Below are 25,747 nucleotides of genomic sequence, written 5' to 3' on the forward strand. Positions count from 1 at the left end.
TACTTGCCCGGGGATTAAATCCACCCGCCCCGGGCATGTAAATGTATAGGATTGTCGAACACTGTATATATACAGTGTTCGACAACCATATACATTTACACGCCTGGGGCGAGAGGATTTAACCCCCGGGCGAGTAAATATTGGCCCAAGCAGCACACGTGTTTGTTTTTTTTACATTTTCCCTGCTCGCGCTGAAATTTCCCTGTTCGCGCTGAAAATATATATATACTGTATATATACACACACACTATATATATAGTGTTCGACAAATCACCCCCAACCCTGCTTTAAAATAAAATATATAAATAAAATACATTTAATAAATTCCTAGTCAGAACAAAATTCATTTTTGACAAATGTATTTATTACATTATACTACAATTAGTCTTGGTGTGTGTGTGTGTGTGTGTGTGTGTGTGTGTGTGTGTGTGTGTGTGTGTGTGTGTGTGTGTGTGTGTGTGTGTGTGTGTGTGTGTGTGTGTGTGTGTGTATATATATTGTGACAGAAACCAGGGGTTGGTAATAAACTCCATATACAGGGCTCCCAGGATACTGAACAGTTTCTGTCCTGTCTAAGCTGAACAGGGCAGCCTCGTGGTACAGGCACTCCATTCCACAGTTTGTCTGCTGCCTGTTTTCTGTCACCTGTCATGCTGATTAGAGTTCAGGTATATAAGACCTGTTTCCTGTTTCCTCTGGGCCCCGCCCAAGAGCCTGGAAGGCTGTTGAACTGCAGAGGGGTGAGAAAGCCTCTTTCCCAAATCGCTTCATTCATTCTGTTAGTTTGTCTAAAGACTGCAAAGGTACTTATTTTGTTGGTGGAAGTGGACAAGCCACTTCCAACTCTGAGTCAGGGACATCTAAGTTTAAGTTATCGCTCAGACGAGCAGCTTTTTGTTTGGCTTTGTTTTCTGTTTAAACTGTGGCAGTCTCAGTGCCTGGGACTGAATAAACCAGGCATAGCCTGTTTAAAGGAACAGTACGTGACGTCTCATCATTTAACCTACCCTAAAAGACCGTGTTCTAACAGTCCCGGACAGACGGCGGAGCCCCGGAGTAAGCCGTTTGTCACATATGGTGGAGAATGCGGGCAGAACACTAAAAGGTCTGGGGGTTAAAGAACTTTAAAAAAAAAAAAAAAAAAAAAAAGTTTTTTTTTCTCTCTCTCCAAACAAGATGGAAGACGTGGTGAGTGCGCTGGTACGCAATGTCGCTGTCCAGAGAGACGCGAATGAAGCCCTGCAACAGGCGAATGCAAACCAGCAAGAGACAAACCGCTTGCTGAAAGAGGAGCAACAGCGGTTCGCTCAGGGCTTACAGCAGGAACTCGAGATCCTGAGGGAGACTATCAGTAACCTTCCACTGGCAGCGGCAGCCCCAGTTCCGAAAATGACCAGGGCAAGCCACTACCTTCAGAAGATGGGACCCTCGGATGATGTGGAAGCCTATCTTCTCACGTTTGAACGCACGGCACAGAGAGAGGGATGGCCAGAAGCTGAGTGGGCTGGTCTAATCGCACCCTTCCTAAGCGGCGAACCCCAGAAGGCTTACTTTGATCTAGAGCCAGCCGAAGCTAACGTCTATGCAAAATTGAAGTTCGAGATCCTCGCCCGCCTCGGCGTAACCACGGCTGTTCGCGCCCAAAGGTTTCACGCATGGTCCTTCACGATGGATAAAGCCACCCGAAGCCAGATGTATGACCTCATCCACCTCGCCCGGAAGTGGCTACAACCCGAGATCAACTCAGCAAGCCACATCGTGGAACGGTTGGTCATGGACCAGTTCTTGAGGAAACTTCCCTCTGCCTTACGCCATTGGGTCAGTCGGAGTGACCCCCACAATGCGGATGAGCTTGTGGCCCTCGTAGAAAGGTACAATGCAGCAGGAGAGCACCCGCAACCCACAGTCGTGGAGCAACCCCACTACCCGAGGTTCCAGGACTCTTCCAGAGACGGTAAAAGGGTACCGGGGTTAAGGGGAGCTGAAGAGCGGCGACCACCTTCACGCAGCACCAGCAACAGTGGTTCGCACACTAAGGGCAATAGCCAACATGGGGAGCCGGGAAAAGGCTCTAAGTGGGACACAGACTATGTACCTAAATGTGTAAATTGTCATGAGAGGGGCCACACAGCAAAAATCTGCCCACTAAATGATGAGCCCATGCAATGCAAAAGCGTGGAACCTTATTCGCTGTTGTCCCAATGTATGGGCCCTAGCCCAGAGGACCCCTTGAATAACCATCTGTGGGCATTTGTAAAGGTTAATGGTAAGAGGGTTCGGGCACTTCTTGACTCTGGGAGTATGGTCACACTAGTGTCCGAATACCTATTGCCCATTAAGAAGAAACAGGTAAACAGTTCACAAAGAGTGGCAATTTGTTGTATACATGGGGATAATCATGAATATTCCACTGTTGATGTTTTTTTTGAAACAGAATTTGGTTCTTTAGATTTCAAGGTGGGTGTTGTACCCAAACTGGCACATGATGTGTTAATAGGGACCGACTTTCCCCATTTTCTAAAAATGTGGTCCCCAGCTCAGAATAGCGCCCAGAGTTCAATAGCAGACCATAACGAAGTGTTAGAAGAAACAAATCCTTTCCCTTTTTCAGAAATGGAGGTTGACGAGGGCCCAAATAAGAAAGGGGAAAAGGAGGAGTGCTGTGAAATTTCCTTCCCCATCACTACTTTGGTAGGGAATACCCCAAATCAAGATGTTGATCAGGCACTTACCACCCCAGTACAGGATAAGACCCTCGCTGACCTAGAGGTCAGTCCTGGGAGTTTTAAGAAGGCCCATTGGGAGGACCCCACATTAGCGGTAGCAAGGGGAAATATACGGGACCAGAATAGTACTCATGGCCAACCAGATAGGTCACTTGCTTACCCCTACTTCGAGGTAGAGAACGACCTAGTATATCGGGTTGATAAAAGAAAATCAGTTACAACTAAACAATTGTTGGTACCACGGACATTCCGTAACGTAGTATTACACCTCGCACATAGTCATCCATTGGGGGGACACCTAGGGGTGGAAAAGACAAAAGAAAAGGTTCTCCGAAGCTTTTATTGGCCTGGGGTTCTGGCAGAAATTACAAACTATTGTTCCTCATGCCCAGAATGTCAGATCACCGCCCCGTTCAAAGCATACCGCAGCCCATTGGTACCCCTTCCCATAATAGAGGTACCATTTGACCGGATTGCTATGGATCTAGTAGGACCCCTAATAAAGTCTGCTAGGGGACATCAGCATATATTGGTAATATTAGATTATGCTACCCGATATCCGGAGGCAGTTCCCCTACGTAGCACCTCTGCTAAAAACATAGCAAAAGAGTTAGTACTTCTGTTTTCCCGGGTCGGAATTCCTAAAGAGATCTTATCTGACCAGGGAACACCATTTATGTCCCAAGTAACAAAAGAGCTATGTAAACTCCTAAAAATCAAGCATCTCAGAACCTCAGTCTATCATCCACAAACAGATGGTTTAGTGGAAAGGTTCAATAAAACCTTAAAGAGCATGTTACGCCGGGCGGTCGATAAGGATGGGAAAAACTGGGACTGTTTGTTACCATACCTGTTATTTGCCATTAGGGAAGTTCCCCAGTCATCCACAGGCTTCTCCCCGTTTGAACTATTGTATGGCCGACATCCAAGGGGCTTACTGGATATAGCCAAAGAAACTTGGGAACACGAGGTTACCCCTTACAGAAGTGTAATAGAGCATGTTGCCCAAATGCAGGACCGCATTGCTGCAGTCCTACCCATAGTGAGGGAACACATGGAGAAAGCTCAAGAAGCACAAAGGAATACGTATAATAAGGGTGCTAGGGTCAGAATTTTTTTTCCAGGTGATAGGGTACTAGTTCTGGTTCCCACCGTGGAGAGTAAATTCCTTGCTAAATGGCATGGGCCATATGAGGTCTTGGAAAGAGTGGGAGAAGTAAATTATAGGGTAAGGCAGCCAGGTAGGAGGAAACCTGAGCAAATTTACCATATAAACCTACTCAAGCCCTGGAAAGATAGAGAGGTCTTGTTAACCCTAGTACCCCCAGGTCCGTCAGAGAATCAAGAAACTGACCCAGAGGTTAGCATAGCTGAAACACTGTCCGTGCATCAGAAACGAGAGGTCCAGAGTTTAGTGAGAAGGAACAAAGAAATCTTCTCTACACAGCCAGGTAAAACTAACGTAATTAAACATGACATAGTCTCTGAACCGGGGGTCCGAGTTAACCTTAAACCGTACCGAATCCCAGAGGCCAAGAGAGAGGCTATAAGTTTAGAGGTTAAAAAAATGCTAAAACTAGGCGTAATTGAGGAATCCCAAAGTGGGTGGAACAGCCCTATAGTTTTAGTCCCAAAGCCAGACGGTACAACAAGGTTTTGTAATGACTACCGGAAACTAAACGCGGTGTCAAAATTTGATACTTATCCTATGCCCAGGGTGGATGAACTTGTAGAGAGACTGGGCAAAGCCCGATATCTCACAACCCTAGACCTAACAAAAGGGTACTGGCAGGTTCCCCTCACAGAAAGGGCAAAAGAAAAAACAGCCTTCTCAACCCCAGACGGCCTCTTTCAATATAAGGTGCTGCCTTTTGGCTTACATGGAGCTCCCGCCACATTCCAAAGAATGATGGATAAAATTTTAAAACCACATGTTCGGTACGCTGCCGCCTACCTGGATGATGTGGTAATCCATAGTGAAGATTGGCAGTCCCACCTTCCAAAGGTCCAAGCTGTGCTCGACGCAGTTCGGTCTGCTGGACTAACTGCTAACCCCGCTAAATGCACTATTGGTCTGGAGGAGGCCAAGTATCTGGGGTATTCTATTGGTAGAGGGTTACTCAAACCACAAACACTCAAAGTAGAGGCGATACAAAATTGGCCAAGGCCAGTCACAAAAAAACAAGTAAGGACCTTTTTGGGGTTAATTGGCTACTATAGGAGGTTTATTCCCAATTTTGCAACTAAGGCAACCCCACTAACCGACCTCACAAAAGCAAGAGGACCGCTAATGGTAAAGTGGTCCCCCGAAGCCGAACAGGCCTTTAGAAGCCTGAAAGAAGCTCTCTGTGCCCAACCAGTGTTGGTCACACCTGACTTCTCCAAAGAGTTCGTAGTCCAAACCGACGCATCTGAGGTAGGGCTGGGGGCGGTACTCTCCCAGGAGTCTCAAGGGGAGGAGCACCCCATCCTTTATTTAAGTAGGAAACTAAATCCCCAGGAGAAAAATTACTCCATAGTCGAGAAAGAGTGTCTCGCAATAAAGTGGGCTGTAGAGACACTCAAGTATTATCTGTTGGGGAGAAAGTTCCGATTGGTCACAGATCATGCACCCCTTACCTGGATGTGTCAAAATAGGGAGAAGAATGCTAGGGTGACCAGGTGGTTCCTAAGCCTACAGCCCTTTAAATTTTCTGTGGAACACAGGTCGGGGCACAAACATGGCAATGCCGACGGGTTGTCAAGGATGCACTCCCTAATATCCATGGTCGCTCACCCCTCGAGGTCTGAGCTGGGGGGGAGGATATGTGACAGAAACCAGGGGTTGGTAATAAACTCCATATACAGGGCTCCCAGGATACTGAACAGTTTCTGTCCTGTCTAAGCTGAACAGGGCAGCCTCGTGGTACAGGCACTCCATTCCACAGTTTGTCTGCTGCCTGTTTTCTGTCACCTGTCATGCTGATTAGAGTTCAGGTATATAAGACCTGTTTCCTGTTTCCTCTGGGCCCCGCCCAAGAGCCTGGAAGGCTGTTGAACTGCAGAGGGGTGAGAAAGCCTCTTTCCCAAATCGCTTCATTCATTCTGTTAGTTTGTCTAAAGACTGCAAAGGTACTTATTTTGTTGGTGGAAGTGGACAAGCCACTTCCAACTCTGAGTCAGGGACATCTAAGTTTAAGTTATCGCTCAGACGAGCAGCTTTTTGTTTGGCTTTGTTTTCTGTTTAAACTGTGGCAGTCTCAGTGCCTGGGACTGAATAAACCAGGCATAGCCTGTTTAAAGGAACAGTACGTGACGTCTCATCATTTAACCTACCCTAAAAGACCGTGTTCTAACAGTCCCGGACAGACGGCGGTGCCCCGGAGTAAGCCGTTTGTCACAATATATATAGGAGAATGTGTATGGGAGTATGTGTGTGACACCAGAGGTACCCCCCTGCCCCAATCATTCACCCCCCCTGCCTCAGTCAGTCACCCACCCCTGCCCCGGTCATTCAGTCACCCCTGCCCCGGTCAGTCAGTCACCCCTGCCCCGGTCAGTCAGTCACCCCTGCCCCGGTCAGTCAGTCACCCCTGCCCCGGTCAGTCAGTCACCCCTGCCCCGGTCAGTCAGTCACCCCTGCCCTGGTCAGTCAGTCACCCCTGCCCCGGTCAGTCAGTCACCCCTGCCCCGGTCAGTCAGTCACCCCTGCCCCGGTCAGTCAGTCACCACGTCTCCCCTCTCTCTGGTCTCGCCCGTCTCCCCTCTCTCTGGTCTCCCCTCTCTCTGGTCTCCTCTCTCTGGTCTCCCCTCCCTCTGGTCTCCCCCCTCTCTGGTCTCCCCTGTCTCCCCTCTCTCTGGTCTCCCCCCCTCTCTGGTCTCCCCCATCTCCCCTCTCTCTGGTCTCCCCCCCTCTCTGGTCTCCCCCATCTCCCCTCTCTCCGGACTCCCCCGTCTCCCCTCTCTCTGGTCTCCCCCCTCTCTGGTCTCCCCCATCTCCCCTCTCTCTGGTCTCCCCCGTCTCCCCTCTCTCTGGTCTCCCCCATCTCCCCTCTCTCTGGTGTCCCCTCTCTCTGGTCTCCCCGTCTCTGGTCTCTCTCTCCTCTCTCTTTCTCTCCCCTCTATCTTTCTCTCCCCTCTCTCTTTCTCTCTTTCTCTCTTTCTCTCTCCCTCCCTGTCTCTTTTTCTCTCTCCCCCTCTGTCTCCTTCTCTCTCCTCTCTTTCTCTTTTTCTCTCTCCCTCCTCTGTCTCTTTTTCTCCTCTCCCCCTTCTGTCTCTTTTTCTCTCTCCCCCTCTCTCTTTTTCTCTCTCCACTCTCTCCCTCACTCTCCCCTCTCTCTCCCCCTCTTCCTCTCTATCTCTTCCTCTCTCTCTCTCCCTCTCTCCCCTCTCTCTCTCCCCTCTCTCTATCTCCTCTCTCTCCCTCTCCCTCTCTCTCTCTCTCTCTCTCTCTCTCTCTCTCTCTCTCTCTCTCTCTCTCTCTCTCTCTCTCTCTCTCTCTCTCTCTCTCTCTCTCTCTCTCTCTCTCTCTCTCTCTTTCTCTCTCTTCCTCTCTCTCTTCCTCTCTCTCTTCCTCTCTCTCTTCCTCTCTCTCTTCCTCTCTCTCTCTCTCTTCCTCTCTACCTGGACATTGAGGGACTGCGGATCAGGTAAGATCCCAGGCGGGATTGCTGCTTTAGATATTGTGAAGCGGGGACATCCAGACACTGGTTAAGGGGTTCAGGAAACAAGTCATTCACCTGTGGCTTTTATTTCTAGATCCGACATTTACACACTTACACACTTACACACACACACACACACACTTACACACACACACACACACACACACACACACACACACACACACACACACACACACACACACACACACACACACACACACACACACACACACACACACACACACACACACACACACACACCAAGACTAATTGTAGTATAATGTAATAAATACATTTGTCAAAAATGAATTTTGTTCTGACTAGGAATTTATTAAATGTATTTTATTTATATATTTTATTTTAAAGCAGGGTTGGGGGTGATTTGTCGAACACTATATATATAGTGTGTGTGTATATATACAGTATATATACAGTGCTTGACAAATCACCCAAAAATCTACTCGCCAAACCAAAAAATCTACTCGCCACCTAGTCCCGCCACAACCCCGACTCTAGTCCCGCCCCCAACCCGCCTCTAATCCCGCCCCCAGCCCAGCATTTAAAAAAACCTATAAATGAAATAAATTTAATAAATTCCTAGTAAGAACATTCGTTTTTGACATAAGTTTATTTATTGTATTACATTATACTACAATTAGTCTGTGTGTGTGTGTGTGTGTGTGTGTGTGTGTATAAATGTCGAATCTAGAAAAAAAAGCTAGATGTGAATGACTAGTTTCCTGCACCACTTAACTAGTGCCTGGATGCCCCCGCTTCACAATATTTAAAGCAGCAATCCCGCCTAGGATCTTACCTGATCCGCAGACCCTCAATGTCCAGGTACCTCATTCCCGCAATGTTATACATTGGAGGGGAGGTGTTCCCTACCTGTCTTCTGGGTTAAGGGGGATTCCGATGTCTTCTGTGTGAAGCTTGAGTCAGATCTGGAAGAAAGCAATATAAGTTATTTCGGTGTAGTATAGGGCAGTTAAGATATACAGGGTAAATAAAATATCCAGATCCAAATTGTGAGACAGTGAGAGGGTGAGACAGAGAGAGGGTGAGACAGAGAGAGGGTGAGACAGGGGGAGGGTGAGACAGGGAGATGGTGAGACAGGGAGAGGGTGAGACAGGGAGAGGGTGAGAGAGACGGAGAGAGAGGGTGAGAGAGACAGAGAGAGAGATGGAGAGAGAGACGGAGAGAGAGACGGAGAGAGAGACGGAGAGAGAGACGGGAGAGAGAGACAGGAGAGAGAGACGGAGAGTGGGTGAGAGAGACGGAGAGAGGGTGAGAGAGACGGAGAGAGGGTGAGAGATACGGAGAGAGAGGGTGAGAGATACGGAGAGGGAGAGGGTGAGAGAGAGGGTGAGAGAGACGGAGAGAGAGACAGACAGAGGGTGAGAGAGATGGAGAGAGACAGAGAGACGGAGAGAGACAGGGAGAGGGTGAGACAGGGAGAGGGTGAGACAGGGAGAGGGTGAGACAGGGAGAGGGTGAGACAGGGAGAGGGTGAGACAGGGTGAGAGAGATGGAGAGAGAGGGGGAGAGACGGAGAGAGGGTGAGAGACGGAGAGAGAGGGTGAGAGACGGAGAGAGAGGGAGAGAGACGGAGAGAGAGACGGGAGAGAGGGTGAGAGAGACGGGAGAGAGGGTGAGAGAGACGGAGAGAGAGATGGAGAGAAACGACGGGAGAGAGGGTGAGAGACGGAGAGAGGGTGAGAGACGGAGATAGGGTGAGAGACGGAGATAGGGTGAGAGACGGAGATAGGGTGAGAGACGGAGAGAGGGTGAGAGACGGAGAGAGGGTGAGAGACGGAGAGAGGGTGAGAGACGGAGGGAGGGTGAGAGATGGAGAGAGGGTGACTGTGGGGGGATGGGTTGACTGGGTGGAGTGATTGGGGGTGTGGGGTGACTGACTGGGTGATTGGGTGGGGTGACGGGGTGTCTGACTGGGTGGGTATTACTGACTGTCTGACTGGGTGGGGTGACTGGGTGACTTGGCGATGGGGAGACGGGTGGGATGACTGACTTTTGACTGACTGGGTGGGGTGACTGGGTGACTTGGCAATGGGGAGACGGGTGGGATGACTGACTTTTGACTGACTGGGGGGGAGGGTATGACTGACTTTATGACTGACTGGGCGGGGGGGTGAATGACTGGGTGGGTGACTGACTTTGACTGACTGGGTGGGTGGGTGACTGACTGGGAGGTTGGGTGGGTGACTGACTGGGTGGGTGACTGACTGGGTGGGTGACTGGGTGGGTGGGTGAAAGACTGACTGGGTGGGTGGGTGACTGACTGGGTGGGTGACTGACTTTACTGACTGGGTGGGTTGGGTGACTGGGTGGGTGACTGACTGGGTGGGTGGGTAGGTGACTGACTGGGTGGGTGGGTGACTGACTGGGTGGGTGACTGACTGGGTGGGTGGGTGACTGACTGGGTTGGTGACTGACTGGGAGGTTGGGTGGGTGACTGACTGGGTGGGTGACTGACTGGGTGGGTGACTGGGTGGGTGGGTGACTGACTGGGTGGGTGACTGACTGGGTGGGTGACTGACTTTACTGACTGGGTGGGTTGGGTGACTGACTGGGTGGGTGACTGACTGACTTACTGGGTGACTGACTGGGTGGGTAGGTGACTGGGTGGGTAGGTGACTGGGTGGGTAGGTGACTGGGTGGGTAGGTGACTTGGGTGACTGGGTGAGTGAGTGGGTAGGTGACTGGGTGGGTGACTGGGTGGGTAGGTGACTGACTGGGTGGGTAGGTGACTGGGTGGGTGGGTAGGTGGGTGACTGACTGGGTGGGCGACTGACTGTGAGCATTTAGCCCCCCCATCCTGTCTCTCTCCTCTCCCCCCCCAGTCTATCTCTCAGTCCTCTCCCTACTCCAGCCTGTCTCTCTCTCTGCTCTCTCCCCAGTCCAGCCTGTCTCCCCCTTGCATCTCTGTTCCCCCCCACCCCCCTCCACCACTTCCACCTCTGTTCACCGCCCCCCATTACCTCCGTTCACTCCCCCTGCATGTCGACCACTTCCGCGGGGCCTAAACGGGAGGCCGCAGCAAGAGCACCTGCTGCAGGGGGAATAGATCTGGGACCCGGCAGCCCGACATGGTGCTGGCGCTGGTGGCGCCGGGTTCGGTCCACCGCAGCCTCCCGCTCCAGCTCTGCAGAAGGTAGTGTGAGTCCCCGTCGTCGTCGTCCCCCCCCCCCACGATACCTGCTCGGGCCCGGCCCACTGCAGCCTCCCAGAATAGCGGCCCCAGCTCTGCAGGGGATGGTGTGAATGTGCGTGAGCGTCCCCCCTTCCCCCGGTACCTGATCAGACCCGGCACACCGCAGCCTCCCGCGGAATTGCAGCCTCAGCTCACTAACACACACACACACTACAAGGAACGAACACACACACACTACAAGGAACGGAACGAACACACACACACACGCACACACTATAAGGAATGGAACGAACACACACACACACACACTACAAGAAACTGAGCCGGCAGTCCCACTCACCAGAGGTCTGTGGGTATCTGGGGCCTGCGGGTGACATTGGGGAGGAAATTGAGTATGTGGGGGCATGTGGGGGACATCCTCCCTGATGGGAAACGTGGCCGGACAGGGACGCGTTGGATCCAGCAGCTAACTTTGCTAGCACGCACGCCCCCACCCCACCGGCTGCATCCATGGGGACGGAAATCAGAGCCCCTGGCAGCAAGCGGGGATCGGGGGCAGGGGAGGGGGGAGAGAGGGGCTGACCCAGAGCTGCCAGCTGGCCCTCTTCCCCGCGTCAGACCAATCAGGGAGAGGATTTATTTATTAAAAAAAAATTTGAAAAATTTGGCGCGAGCAGGGGAATTAATAGAGCTGCAGCGGCCTAAATCCACTCGCCATGGGCGAGTGGTTATTATTGTTTGTCGAGCACTGTATAGCACTGTATATATATATATATATACAGTGGTTGACAAATCACAAATCACCAAAAAATCTACTCGCCACACAAAAAAATCTACTCGCCACCTAGTACCAAACGTGTGCTGCTTGGGCCAATATTTACTCGCCCGGGGGTTAAATCCACTCGCCCGGGGCGAGCAAATGTATAGGTTTGTCGAACACTGTATATATATATATGCAAATACAACTGTATGCTCATCTGCATGTCTTAGGCAGGTCTGCAACCTGCCTAAGACATGCAGATGAGCATACAGTTGTATTTGCATGTTTGCTTTGCTGTGGAGGGTTTTTGTCACTTTTTTTACTCACCATAACTTAACTCAGTATTATGGTATATATTTGATGAGCTTTTAATCCTTAGGTTCCCTTTGCACTCTGAATGAATTAGGCTGATCCTTATGTACATTGTGCTTATATCAGCTATATCTGTGGGCGCTTTGCGATCGTGGTGAGCAGATATGTGTGCTTCTCTGACTGCTCATTATATTTGAGACCATTATGCAGAGGCGCGCATGCGCGAGACGCGATGCAGGGCTTCTTTAGCCTGCTCATACACGGACACACCAGATACAGAGCCGCGCATGCGCAGTGAACTGCCCATAGACACTTTCTGCCTCACTAGTGCCCATTACTAAGCTCAGGGCGCCCTGCCTTACCAGACGCGACGTTATGACGTCACGGACATGCGCAGTGACATATGGGAGGCCCGTTTTCTGCCCTTAAACACATTATGCCATTATAGTCAATTCATTACATCTGTGGCCCTGAGGTACATTATGTGCTACAGCCTGAGGACAAGCTTTCTGCTATTGCCACATATTGGACTCACCAGGCAGGTAATCATGTAATTATTGACCATTTTGGAGGCGTGTGAGTGCACCCACAATAAGAATTTTTCATTGGCTGATAACCTATGACCATCTCTGATTCTATTAGCCTACTCTTAGCCCACACCTGTTTGTTCGCTGCATAATCTATGTCAGTCTGATTTTTGCCAGGTGATTACACCCACTAGCCCAATTAGTTCCCTTTTTAAACCTGCATGTTACCCTGCTTAAATCACCCCTCCCAGTAGAAGGCAGTGTGCCGAAACGCGTAGGAGCAGGTCTAGCAGGCAGGATCCCCTGGTTTGTCCCCTTCTTGGGTCACATTACTATGCTTTAACATTCCTCCTTGCTCACCCCTACATGTACCGACTACACTGTACCTGACCATAGGTGATGTATCACTCTTGCTAGCTATAGACTTACATGTGCTTTGTAGACTGCAATTTGTGTATCTCTGCTGTCACTTACCTGCTACTCTTTGTCGCTCTAGACAAACCCTATACTGCAGGGGATAGTAGGTACATTTGACCTTGTGCGGATGATTACATAGCCCTAGCTGTGACTACTTAGTCTGTTGGGTGTCACACCAGGTTTATTTTGTCAGTTGTTTCAGAATACTATCTGAGTGTATTTTGGGCATCTTTTTGGAGGATTTGTTTAGCTCTGTAATGAACAGGGGATCCATGCTGTATTTTAATATTTCTGTGCTTTGTTTTAACCATTTTTGTTCTGTGACACTACTATAAATAAACTTTATGTGATTTGTACTGATACACATACTAGAGTGCTTTTTTTAGGGCCTTCTTTTCTCTCCCTATATATATATATATATATATATATATATATATATATATATATATATATATATATATATGTTTATATATATGTTTATATATATTATTATATATAATGTTTATTATAATAGTATATTATATGTTTATATATAATCAAAAATGAATAGACAATACCGTTCTGTGGCTAACGAAATGCTTTTATTTGTGCAAGCTTTCGAGATACACTGATCTCTTCTTCCGGCAATGGTACATTGAATAAAGCAGGCAAGGTTAAACTTACAAATAGTGCATACAGTTGTGTGAAAAATAAAGTACACCCTCTTTGAATTCCATGGTTTTACATAGCAGGACATAATAACAATCATCTGTTCCTTAGCAGGTCTAAATACAACCTGAGATGAACAACAACACATGACATATTACACCGTGTCATGATTTATTTAACAAAAATAAAGCCAAAATGGAGAAGCTATGTGTGAAAAACTAAATACAGGCATACCCCGCATTAACGTACGCAATGGGACCGGAGCATGTATGTAAAGCGAAAATGTACTTAAAGTGAAGCACTACCTTTTTCCCACTTATTGATGCATGTACTGTACTGCAATCGTCAAATACGTGCATAACTGATGTAAATAATGCATGTGTAACAGGCTCTATAATCTCCCCGCTTGCGCACAGCTTCAGTACAGGTAGGGAGCCGGTATTGCTGTTCAGGACGTGCTGACAGGCGGATGCGTGAGCTGCCGTTTGCCTATTGGGCGATATGTCCTTACTCGCGAGTGTACTTAAAGTGAGTGTCCTTAAACCGGGGTATGCCTGTACACCCTTATTGCTTCAATAGGAATTAAGATGCTAAGTAGCAGACAGGTGCTGCTAATCAAATGCCCTTGATTAATTGATCATCAGCAAATGTGACCACCTCAGTAAAAGCCGAAGTTTTAGCAGTTTGCTGGTCTGGAGCATTCAGGTGTGTGTTAACACAATGCCAAGGAGGAAAGACATCAGCAATGATCTTAGAGAAGCAATTGTTGCTGCCCATCAATCTGGGAAGGGTTATAAGGCCATTTCCCAAAAAATTAAAGTCCATCATTCTACAATGAGAAAGATTATTCAAAAGTGGAAAACATTCAAGACAATTGCCAATCTTCCCAGTAGTGAACGTCCCAGCAAATTCACCTAAAGGTCAGACCGTGCAATGCTCAGAGAAATTGCAAAAAAAAACAAGAGTTACATCTCAGACTCTACAGGCCTCAGTTAGCATGTTAATGTTAAGAGAAGAAAAATGGCAACAAGCCAAAAGACACTGCACCACTTCGTATGAGACAGTGAAGAGGATGAAAAAACAATTTATTTGCAGCAAAAAAAAAAAACGGGAGAAAATGTATTCTCCTACATGCCCGGATAAATACGGGGGTTTTCTCCGTTTCTTCCGGAGTTTCCCGCGCGGCGGCCGCATCATCAGATAAGTGCTAATGGCGCTTATCATTGAAAGCGCCCGCGGCGCGGGAAACCTGCCAGAAAAAAGCCGCACGTCTCCTCGGTTTTAAAATTCCCGCGGGTGGCGGCCTCAGGAGGATAAAAGCGGCCACCACTGTATGTTTCGCTCCAAGGAGTTTTATCAAAATGTATAAAAAGCTTACTTCCTGCTCAGTTTTTCTAGCTGAGCAACAAAACAAACTTTATTGTGCTAATACATATGAACAAAAATACAAAACCATTATAAAAATCTCTGAAAACGGACTACCTCATAACTTTAAATAATCCAAAAAATACTTAAGTGGTCCATAATGATTAAAAATGTAAATAAAATTTTAAAAAAATTAATTAAAAAAAGGATGTTATTATAAGATTCTATTATCTTCTGTACTGATATGGATTTTATATACTCATATTCATGGTATGGTATATATTATGTGTTATTAGACTCAGTTTAGCATATACTTATACTCCATACCAAGAGATAAATACACTGTAACAAACTATTATTATCAAAATATATATCTAATGTAATATGCATAAATATATATAAACATATCCATAGTGTATATTCTAATAGAGTAACCACCAACCTAGGTTATGAAAATAGATATACTGGAACAATAGAATTAAATATACATATGTCTCATAATAATTATAAAAAAAATATATAAATATAATTTTTAATTAATGCAAAATGATAAACCAATGTATATCCAATATATATTCATATACTTAATGCTTATCTTCTATTTGTCATAAGATAGAATTAAATAGTAACAGAAAATCTGCACATAGATATGACATAATCCAAAGGGGTCCACTAAATATGTCCCCCTTGTATTTTAATAATGAACAAAGCCTAAAAAAATTACCAACATTTCAAATAGTGAACCAACAGAACCATAACCTCATAAATCAAAAATGATAACCACATTTCTCAGGGGTAGTCTATATATAGAAAAGAATTGTGTATATTTATATATATAAATATATACAGGTAAACCCCGTTATAACGCGGCTCGTTATACCGCGATTCGGTTATAACGCGGTTTTCCCGTGGCTCCCGTTTAAAAAAAAAAAAATTTAAATTTAAAAAAATTTTTTTTGCACACAGTGCAAACTTTGCACACACTCTCACTGCACACACTGCACATACACTGCTCACTGCTCACACTGCACACACTGCTCACACTGCTCACACTCTCACTGCACACACTGCACACACAATGCTCATTGCTCACACTGCACACACTGCACACACACTGCTCACACTGACACACGCTGCACACTGCACACACACTGCTCATTGCTCACACTGCACACACACTGCTCATTGCTAACACTGACACACTGCACACTCACTGCTCATTGCTCACACTGACACACACTGCACACTGCACACACACTGCTCATTGCTTCACTGACACACACTGCTCATTGCTCACACTGACACACACTGCACACTGCACCCACACTGCTCATTGCTCACACTGACACACTGCACACTGACACACACTGCACACTGCACACAGCACACACTCTCACTGCACACACAGCCCAAGACCCACACACACAGACCCAGCAGCTGCACTATACACCCTAGTAATGGTATATCCCTGTGTGTCACGTTCTACAAAGTTAAATGCAAATCCATGGGTTCATGGGTATCTCTCCTTCTACAAAGCCCATATTTCAGGGTATATTTTTCTCTTACGAAATTTGAGGACACTCACAGTCTAATAAAATCAGATATATACTGTACATACTGTATATTTTTGTGCTATGTGAAGCACAGAGTAAATTGGCAGCGCTGTATAAAAGTAAGTACAGTACTGTACTGTACCGGCTCTTACCTGTCTTAAAACGAGCAGCCTTACTAAAGCCCTCCAGTCCACCTCTTAGCAGGGGATGATGCAGCAGAATGATAAGGGGGATAACAGCACATCCCGACAGCGAACAGTCTTACACAGTGATTCAGGCACCCCTCACGTTCGCCGTGCGGCTCGTGAGGTGTGGATGTTGGCTGCCAGTTCCCTCTGCTCCTCTGCGGTTCGTCGTGTAATGACCCAGTGGGGTCATGTGACGTCACGGCATGGCAACGTGACCCCGCAGGGTCATTTTACACAAGTTAAAGTTGCACAAACATGACATTAAAGTTTGTTAAAAATATTAAAAAACACAAATGAAGTGATCACATATACCCTGTATAATACAAAAAAAATACTGTGTGTAAAATAGAATCAAACATTGTAATAAAGTGACACGTACACACACCTCTGACCCCTCTGCCATTTTAATCATACAACACACTGTGCTGTCTGAGAGCGGGTAAAATACATACTGTACTCAGGTACTGTACTTAAGCCCTCCAGATCAGTTGTTAAAAGCCTCAGGTTTTCAACACTAGGAAAAGGCATACTGAAGACCCCTGGCAGGTAGAAATGGCGGAAACTTCAACCAAACATAAGAGGTTTACTGTCCAAGAAAAAATTGCTGCGCTTGACAGAATAAAATCTGGAGTCACGCAAACCAAAGTGGCTAGAGACCTAGGACTGAATGAGTCTACAGTTCGCGGATGGAAAAAGGAGGAGGAGAAACTTTGTGATGCAGTAAAATCCATAGAAACAGACGATGGACTGAATCGTAATCGTTTGCGTGAACCTAAAGTCAGCCAGTTGGATAAAGCTGTTTTTCAGTGGTTTGTCCAAGAAAGATCCGAAGGCATACCTCTGTGTGGACCCCATCTGCAAACGCAAGCCAAAAAGTTTCACAGCCAACTTCACGGCAATGCTTCAACCTCCTTCGCGGCAAGTAGTGGATGGCTAGATCGCTTTAAAAGGCGACATGGAATAAGTAAAACCGCTATATCAGGAGAGATACGGTCAGCTGACGATGAAGCTGCATGCACGTACCCTGCCCAACTTCAAGAGATAATTGAAGATGGTGGCTATACCGCAGAACAGGTTTATAACTGCGATGAGACCGGACTGTGTTTCAAAATGCTACCGAATACCACTCTGGCCTGTAAGAATGACGACCAGCGTACACAAGGATTTAAACAAATGAAAGACAGAGTGACTGTACTTTTTTGTGTGAACCAATCTGGAAATCCCAAACTGAAGCCACTTTGTATTGGCAAGTTTAAGTCGCCACGGTGCTTCCACCATGTGAACATGGGTACTATGCCTTTTGCGTATGACTTTAGCAGAAATGCCTGGATGACTGCCAGTATTTTCGAAAGGTGGTTTCATCATCAGTTTGTACCAGAGGTCCGTAAAAACTTACGTCAACAAAGGCTGGATAAAAAAGCTTTGTTGTTACTTGACAACTGCCCTGCACATCCCCCGGCCGAAAGCCTAATAAGCCGAGATGGAAAAATAAGGGTCAGCTACTTGCCCAAGAACTCGACATCCAAAATACAGCCGCTTGATCAAGGCATTATTGCAACCTTTAAGATGAACTTTTGGAAAACAATGATACATCGAATAATCACAAGTGAAGATTCTGTTATGTCATTTTTAAAGAAAATGAATCTAAAATAAGTTTTTTATATTGGTAGCGAAGCTTGGGAAGCGGTCACACAAATGTGCATTGCGAAATGTTGGCGAAACATAACAGGTGCACGTCCTGTGCCGGCTGACGCCGAACTCGCTAGTGACAGTGAGGACGATGCTGATTTTGAGGGGTTTACGGAGGAAGAAGTCGCCGCCGCAAATCTGTTACTTGCAAACTATGTGAACGAAGGCCTCACAGAGCAGGAAATTGGCAATGCCGAACGAGCCATGGAACCGTTCCTTGATACGGAAAGTGGGACTACAATTGACTCTTGGGTCGATGGGGACAGCAGCTGTCCTACTCATGAACATACTGTATGACGGGCTCGGAAATCATTCAAAGCCTTACAAGTGAAAATACTGATCTGGATACTACAGAAGACGATGAGGATGAGGAACCAGAGCCGCCACCAAAGATCACAGAGGCGCTGGTGGGATTACAAACAGGACTTCAATTTCTAGAGTCAGAAAACGTCGATTCAATAACAATCCTACAATTAAAAAGAATCATTGAAATCGTCAAAAAGAAAAGAGATGCACTGAAACAGACAACACTTGATGGTTTTATTACAGTATGTTCAGTACAGTATGTTTTTTTTGTACAGTTGTTACATGAGCACAGAGTGCATTACACGGTTTTCAGTATGTGCTGTATCTACAGTGCATACTACAGTATATGTGTTTTTTGTGTGTTCAGTACTTTATTTACAGTACAGTATTTATGAGAAATGAACAACACGACAATTGGTGTTTTAAATACTGTACTTTATTGTTCAATGCATCAATAAATGTGTTAATACTGTATGATTGTGCATTTTCTGTATTTTTCATTCTACTGGTGATGTTTTAAACACACACCAACACACACTTACACACACTTACACACACTCACACATACTCAAACACTTACACACACTTACACACACTTACAAACACTTACACACACTCACACATACTTTCAAACACTTACACACACTTACAAACACTTAAAAACACTTACACACACTTACACACACACATACTTTCAAACACTTACACACACTTACAAACACTTACAAACACTTACACACAATTACACACACTCACACATACTTACACACACTTACACACACTTTCACACACTTTCACACACCTTCACACACTTTCACACACTTGCACACACTTACACACACTCACAAACACTTACACACACTCACACATACTTTCAAACACTTACACACACTTACACACACTTACAAACACTTACACACACTCACACATACTTTCAAACACTTACACACACTTACAAACACTTACAAACACTTACACACAATTACACACACTCACACATACTTACACACACTTACACACACTTTCACACACTTTGACACACCTTCACACACCTTCACACACTTTCACACACTTGCACACACTTGCACACACTTACACACACTCACAAACACTTACACACACTCACACATACTTTCAAACACTTACACACACTTATACACATTTACACACACTTACACACACTTTCACACACTTTCACAAACTCACAAACACTTACACACACTCACGCATACTTTCAAACACTTACACACACTTACACACATTTACACACACTTACACACACTTTCACACACTTTCACACACTTACACAAACTCACAAACACTTACACACACTCACGCATACTTTCAAACACTTACACACACTTACAAACACTTACAAACACTTACAAACACTTCCACACACTTACACATACTTTCAAACACTTACACACACTCACACATACTTTCAAACACTTACACACACTCACACATACTTTCAAACACTTACACACACTTACACACACTTACACACACTTACACACACACAGCACACATATACACACACACACAGTTTCTCTCCCATATACTGTATACTGTACATACACACACACACTCTCTCACTTTACACAGAAGGGGTGGGGGGGGGAGTTCAATTCAGAGGAAAGACCGCGACCAGCACCACCACCCGCTCCCCCCCCTCCTCCCGCGCAGGCAGCGGGGACAACGGTGGGGAGAAGGTAAGCGGTGACAGGGGGAAGCGGGGTCCGGAGGGACATCAGCGCTCCCATCTCCTTCCCCGCGGGCTGTCACGCAGTGACAGGGGGAAGCGGGGTCAAGAGCGACATCAGCGCTCACATCTCCTTCCCCGCGGGCTGTTACGCGGTGACAGGGGGAAGCGGGGACCGGAGGGACATCCCCGCTCCCATCTCCTGTCCCGCGGGGTGAAGGGTGCTGCTGGGGGGAGAGGGTGAAGATGTGCCGATGCGGCGGCCATTTTTTTCCCACAACCCCGTTACTAACGCGGTGGTCTCGGGGTGGACCCCGAGGACCGCGTTATAACGGGGTTTACCTGTATATATATATATATATATATATATATATACACACACATATATATACAATAAGTAGAGAGATGCACTGGTTAGAAAAAACAAAGGAAAGGGAAAAAGATAGAAGGAAAAGTGGGGGGGAGAGGGAGAGGGTGGAAGGAGAAGGGATGAGGGGTGGGGGGAAGGCTTTTTAAGGAGAAAGGAAAGGGGGAGGAGGGGGAGGGGGAATAAATGATAAAATATCTACAAAAAATTACTGATATCCCAATCAGTATTGAGACATACTGTAAAGGTGTTCTGTTACGCAACATAAAAATCCAGTGCATCTCTCTCCTATCGAGTCTCTTTACATGAGCTCCTTCCCTGACATGGGAAGGGATGTGCTCGGTACCCTTAAATGTAAATAATTGTGGTTTGCCCCTGGGACAAGAAACAGCATGTTTTGACACTGGGCTTTTAAATCACCCCTTTTGATTAATCTCAAGTGCTCCTGAATGCGTAGTTGTAAATATCTTATGGTTCTGCCCACATATTGCTTTTCACAGCCACAGTTCAGGAGATAGATACAAATTTAGTATCACAGGTAATATATGACTGTATACCATAACTCCTGCCCGTAACTGTGGAAGCAAAACGGGCAGAAACTTGCATCGCAGAAAATGTGATGCAATGATTACATCGGAACGTCCCTTTCTGTTGATTAACAACTGTATGCTCACTACGGAACAAGCTAGGGGACAAATGGTTGGCCAAAGTCTTGGCCCTACGGAAAATAAACTTGGGACCTTTGCTGACAAGAGAGCTGATAGTAGGATCAAGTTGGAGGACCCCCCAATGCTTTCTCACAATTGAGTTTATTTGTTCAGTTTGCTGGCTGAATTGTGTAATTAAAGAGGGAGATCTCCTCCAACCCGATCCCTCTTTCTGTTTTGTTTTTTCTCTTCAGTGTACTTGTTCTATCAATAGATAGTACTTGCTCCAGAGCCTTCTAAAGATAACGCCACGCACCCGAGCTCCGTGGCAACAGGCACTGATTGACCTCAGCACCCCCACCTGGCTTCCTTACCTTAGCCTATGACAGGCTCCGCACTGACACTCCTCGGTCCCGCCTCCTTCTCGGATTGGACCGCCTCACCTATTTAGGCTCAGCAGTGCCACTGGCACATCGGCTGAGCATAAGCTTCCTGTTCCTATGCTTACCTCTCTTGTCTCCTAGATATCCTGCCTTGTCTTGCTTGATCTCCCGTGTACTGACCTTGGCTTGCTTTTGGACCACCGCTTCCCGTGTACCGACCTTGGCTATCCTCGACCCACCGCAACTCTCCTAACCTGAACTCGGCTCTCGGACCTTGACCATTCTACCTTCTCCTGCACCGCCCCAGCAACTAGTACCTCCAACGTTCCGGACTTCTCCTACCCTCACCTTGGCAAGTATTACGACGACTCTACTCTCTGCTCCTGACCCGGCGAGTTCAACTACGCACACTCAGACCGGATCCCCGTGCCTGTCGGTGGTGTTTTTTCTATTCCCACCTCAGTACCGAGGGTCTCGTCTAGTTTGTGGTGGGCACAGCATGACAGATCCTATGCACACCAGCAAATCTACAAACAGAATGGCTGAAAAAGAAAAGAATCAAAGTGTTGCAATGGCCCAGTCAAAGTCCAGACCTCAACCCGATTGAAATGCTGTGGAGGGACCTTAAGAGAGCTGTGCATAAACAAATGCCCACAAACCTCAATGAACTGAAGCAACGTTGTAAAGAAGAGTGGGCCAAAATTCCTCCACAACGATGTGAGAGACTGATAAAGTCATACAGAAAACGATTACTTCAAGTTATTGCTGCTAAGGGTGGTTCTACAAGCTATTGAATCATAAGGTATACTTCGTTTTTCACACATGGCTTCTTCATTTTGGCTTTATTTTTGTTAAATAAATCATGACACCGTGTAATATGTCATGTGTTGTTGTTCATCTGAGGTTGTATTTACCTCATTTTAAGACCTGCTAAGAAACAGATGATTGTTATTATGTCCTGATATGTAAAACCATAGAATTCAAAAAGGGTGTACTTTCTTTTTCACACCACTGTATTTATAGTGCAATACAGTACTGTATTGCACTATATTTTAGACATTGGTACACTACCGACACACTTTATTGAAGTGTGGTCGGTACCGCAAGCCGGGAAATCTCCCGGCTTGCTAGTGGCCGCCCCTCGGTGTGCCGCGCGTCATAGACGCGCGGTCACGCGTCATCGGGAGCGTGCGCCCCCTGCACGCGTGTCCAGGGGCTCCCCGAGGGAGCCCTGGTGTCCCGCGATCGCGGGACAGCGGCAGGGGGTTCCGGGGGACCCGGCGGACCCGGCAGCGGTAGGGAGAGCGCCCCGATCGGAGGGCGCTCTTCCGCTGCTTCGGCGCGCGCCCGTCACACTCGGGCGCGCGCCAGGCTACTGCTGCGGCACAGAACGGGCAAATGCTCGAATAAACTGTGCCGCAGCAGTATGTGCAATTTCTAAAATTGCTAACATGCTAAAACGTATATTTTGTGCATTTTAGAAATTGCCTTTATTTTAAAATCTTTTTGATCCTCTGCATTGCTTGTCCTTATGCCTTATGAAAAGTGAACTAATCAGGTTGATTTCCTGTACGCATCTACGTTAATAGCAGTTTAACTGTACATACTGGGTTATTTATAAACATCTTACTGTGAGGTATTTATATACCCATAAAAATGCACAACCTTTTTAGTTGAATTTCACCAGGAATTTCACTTTTTATTATTCACATTTTCACAAGGTCCCCTCTTGATATCCTTAAGACCAGGATCAAAATCATCTCCCTCCGAAATGCAACTTCCCGAGAAGGAATCCAACCATCAAACTAAAGTGCCAGAGCAACAGCATGAAGAAAAGACGCACAAAAAGATGCTATGGGAAATTGAGTACAAAACAGAGATCATAAGAGAGGACAGAGGAAAGAGAAAAGGGACAGAAAGTTTGCGAGAAACTAGAAAACCTTTAATATCCAAAGGGTTTGACTTGTTTGAGCACCCACCACCCAAAACTGAAAACGAGGTATGGGTTATTTCACATATGTTACTAGCCTCTTAGGAATTTAACACTATGAAAAGTGGTTGGGATTAAATGATATGCTTCTTGTTTAAGATTCATGTATGTTTCCTAATTAAATATTGATGTACCCACTCTGAGACGATAGATTGGTGTTCACAAATTAACCATGTTAAAATCAAGGTGATATAACACTGGTTCATGACTGAATTTGGATAATATTTCTATTTGCATTGATGCATAGAGCTATGAATTTCTAAGCACATAAACTAAGATTCTGCTTAAAGGAGCAGTTCCCCCTCAGGTCATCCCCTTTTTAAAAAAATGGATAGGAAGCGGGGGGTACCAGCAGCTCAACCACGTAAATTATACTATATTTTGGTTCCATTACTAAAACTATAAATGCACACACAAAATAAAGGGTATTATACTGTATATGACTGAGTATTATACATTGCTTATCCCTGAAGAAGATATTATGTGAAGAACAAACTTGTAATCTCTTTAAAAGCTCATGCACAGCTTCATCAATGAATAACCCTCATATTGGTCTATTAACATTACTTCAACATCTAATAAGTAGAAATAGCTGTGTTAGTTCATTTGCTATAGTGCAGAGTAAATGAGTACATCAGTAATTTTATTTCAACTAACAATTGATATTATAAGACAAGCTTTTGAGAGTTTTCTCAACAACAACAAAAATAATCTGTGTTTAACTCATGGAATCTTTGTAAATCAATTGCTTAACCAGAGGAACAGAGACAACTTTCAAAAGCTTGTTTTATAATTAGAAATGGGCATTTTTTTTTTGCGAATTTGGATCTGCCTCGGATCTTTTGGTTCCTTTGGTCTGTGGATTTTCATGTATTAGTCTCAAAAAGTGTGTTACACTTTTTCCAGGTTATTTTTCTATATCACTGACAATCCACATGGCGGATTAATAATCCGTGGTCGGATTGTTAAAAATCCTCATTCCGATTAAATCCGCGGGAAGGGGATCTCTCTCATTTCTCCCTCTCTCGATTTTTAACAATCTGGCAATGGATTGTGGAATCCTCAGATTGGATTCTTAAAAATCCGTCCGGATTGTATCCAATAGCGGTTTTGTATTAATTCGTACGGATTGAAACTGGAACAATCCGTCATCGGATTTTACACCAATGAACAGATTTTGAATGGAAATTCCGGGTAATGAATTTTGACAGTTCCGTCCATCGCTGCATATAATATCAATTGTTCGTTTGTACACATTCAACATGTAACAAATCTATTACACCTCTTCAGGGTGAGTATGGTTATTAGCACTCAACTGAGTTGAGTGCTAATAGCCATACTAATTAGTTTGATATTGGGGGAATTATTCATTAACTTTATTATGCGTGGGGGGGGGGGGATTATGTATGAACCCTATTACAAAGTTATGCAAAGGGCCCCTCCAATATAGTGCCTTTAAAAAAAAATGTTTAAAGTGCACACATCTAAGTTACACAAAAATCTAATAGCACTAATTAATTTAATAGGTTAAATCTTGGTAATAAACTGTACAACATACAGAACACGTACAAGCTCATATTGAACCCCCAAAATACCCACAACATATATAAGCATATAAGTTTCACAGAGGAGTGCTACTGAGCATGGCAATATATATATTTAAAACCAAAGACATAACATAAAACACAGACAAAGCTCAGTGCACATCCAGAAAAACTTATATACGGTACAGTGCCTAAATATACATGTATAAATAACTAATAAATAAAATGGTCTTTTAGTTTAACATTTTGGCCAAATTGTTGTAAGCCCTTGAGCCAACTGCACGGCAGACCACGTTTCAAGGGTTCCCTACACTAATGTAGATTCTTAATAACCTGTGCATTGCCAGGAAGAATGATTTATAATAAATCTGTCAATATTAGTTGCAAAAGTTCTAAGTCTGATTGAAGCTTTTATTAACCTGTACATTACCAGGAAAAGCACTCTGTAATAGATTTGTCACAATCACACTGTAAGCAGGCAAGTTCCCCTGAGAGTGGGAGATGCCATGGAGTGAGCTTTTAACCATTTAAATGTGGGAGGGAGTGAGCTTCAATTAGGTAGGAGGTTGCCACCCTCCAATCAGCTAAGACTAGCTGAACAAGAATTATAAAGCATACAGAACACCTACAAGCTCATATTGAACCCACAAAATACCCACAACATATATAAGCATATAAGTTTCACAGAGGAGTGCTACTGATTTGTAGAACTTTTGCAACTAATATTGACAGATTTATTATAAATCATTCTTCCTGGCAATGCACAGGTTATTAAGAATCTATATTAGTGTAGGGACCCTTGAA

The 25,747-nt window shown here is 45.6% G+C and overlaps 1 protein-coding gene across 1 annotated transcript in view; it reads left to right on the plus strand.

Annotated features, from left to right (window-relative positions):
• The window catches only part of CORO2A (coronin 2A), a 425,741-nt gene that overhangs the window by 396,159 nt on the left and 3,835 nt on the right, over positions 1-25,747 (plus strand). Inside the window, exon 11 of the mRNA XM_075604517.1 lies at positions 23,131-23,408. Within this exon, the coding sequence (XP_075460632.1) occupies positions 23,131-23,408 (278 nt within the window). The remainder of the gene's footprint in view (positions 1-23,130; positions 23,409-25,747) is intronic.

The sequence above is a fragment of the Ascaphus truei genome, chromosome 1, assembly GCF_040206685.1.
Source record: "Ascaphus truei isolate aAscTru1 chromosome 1, aAscTru1.hap1, whole genome shotgun sequence".
Taxonomy (NCBI): Eukaryota; Metazoa; Chordata; class Amphibia; order Anura; family Ascaphidae; genus Ascaphus; species Ascaphus truei.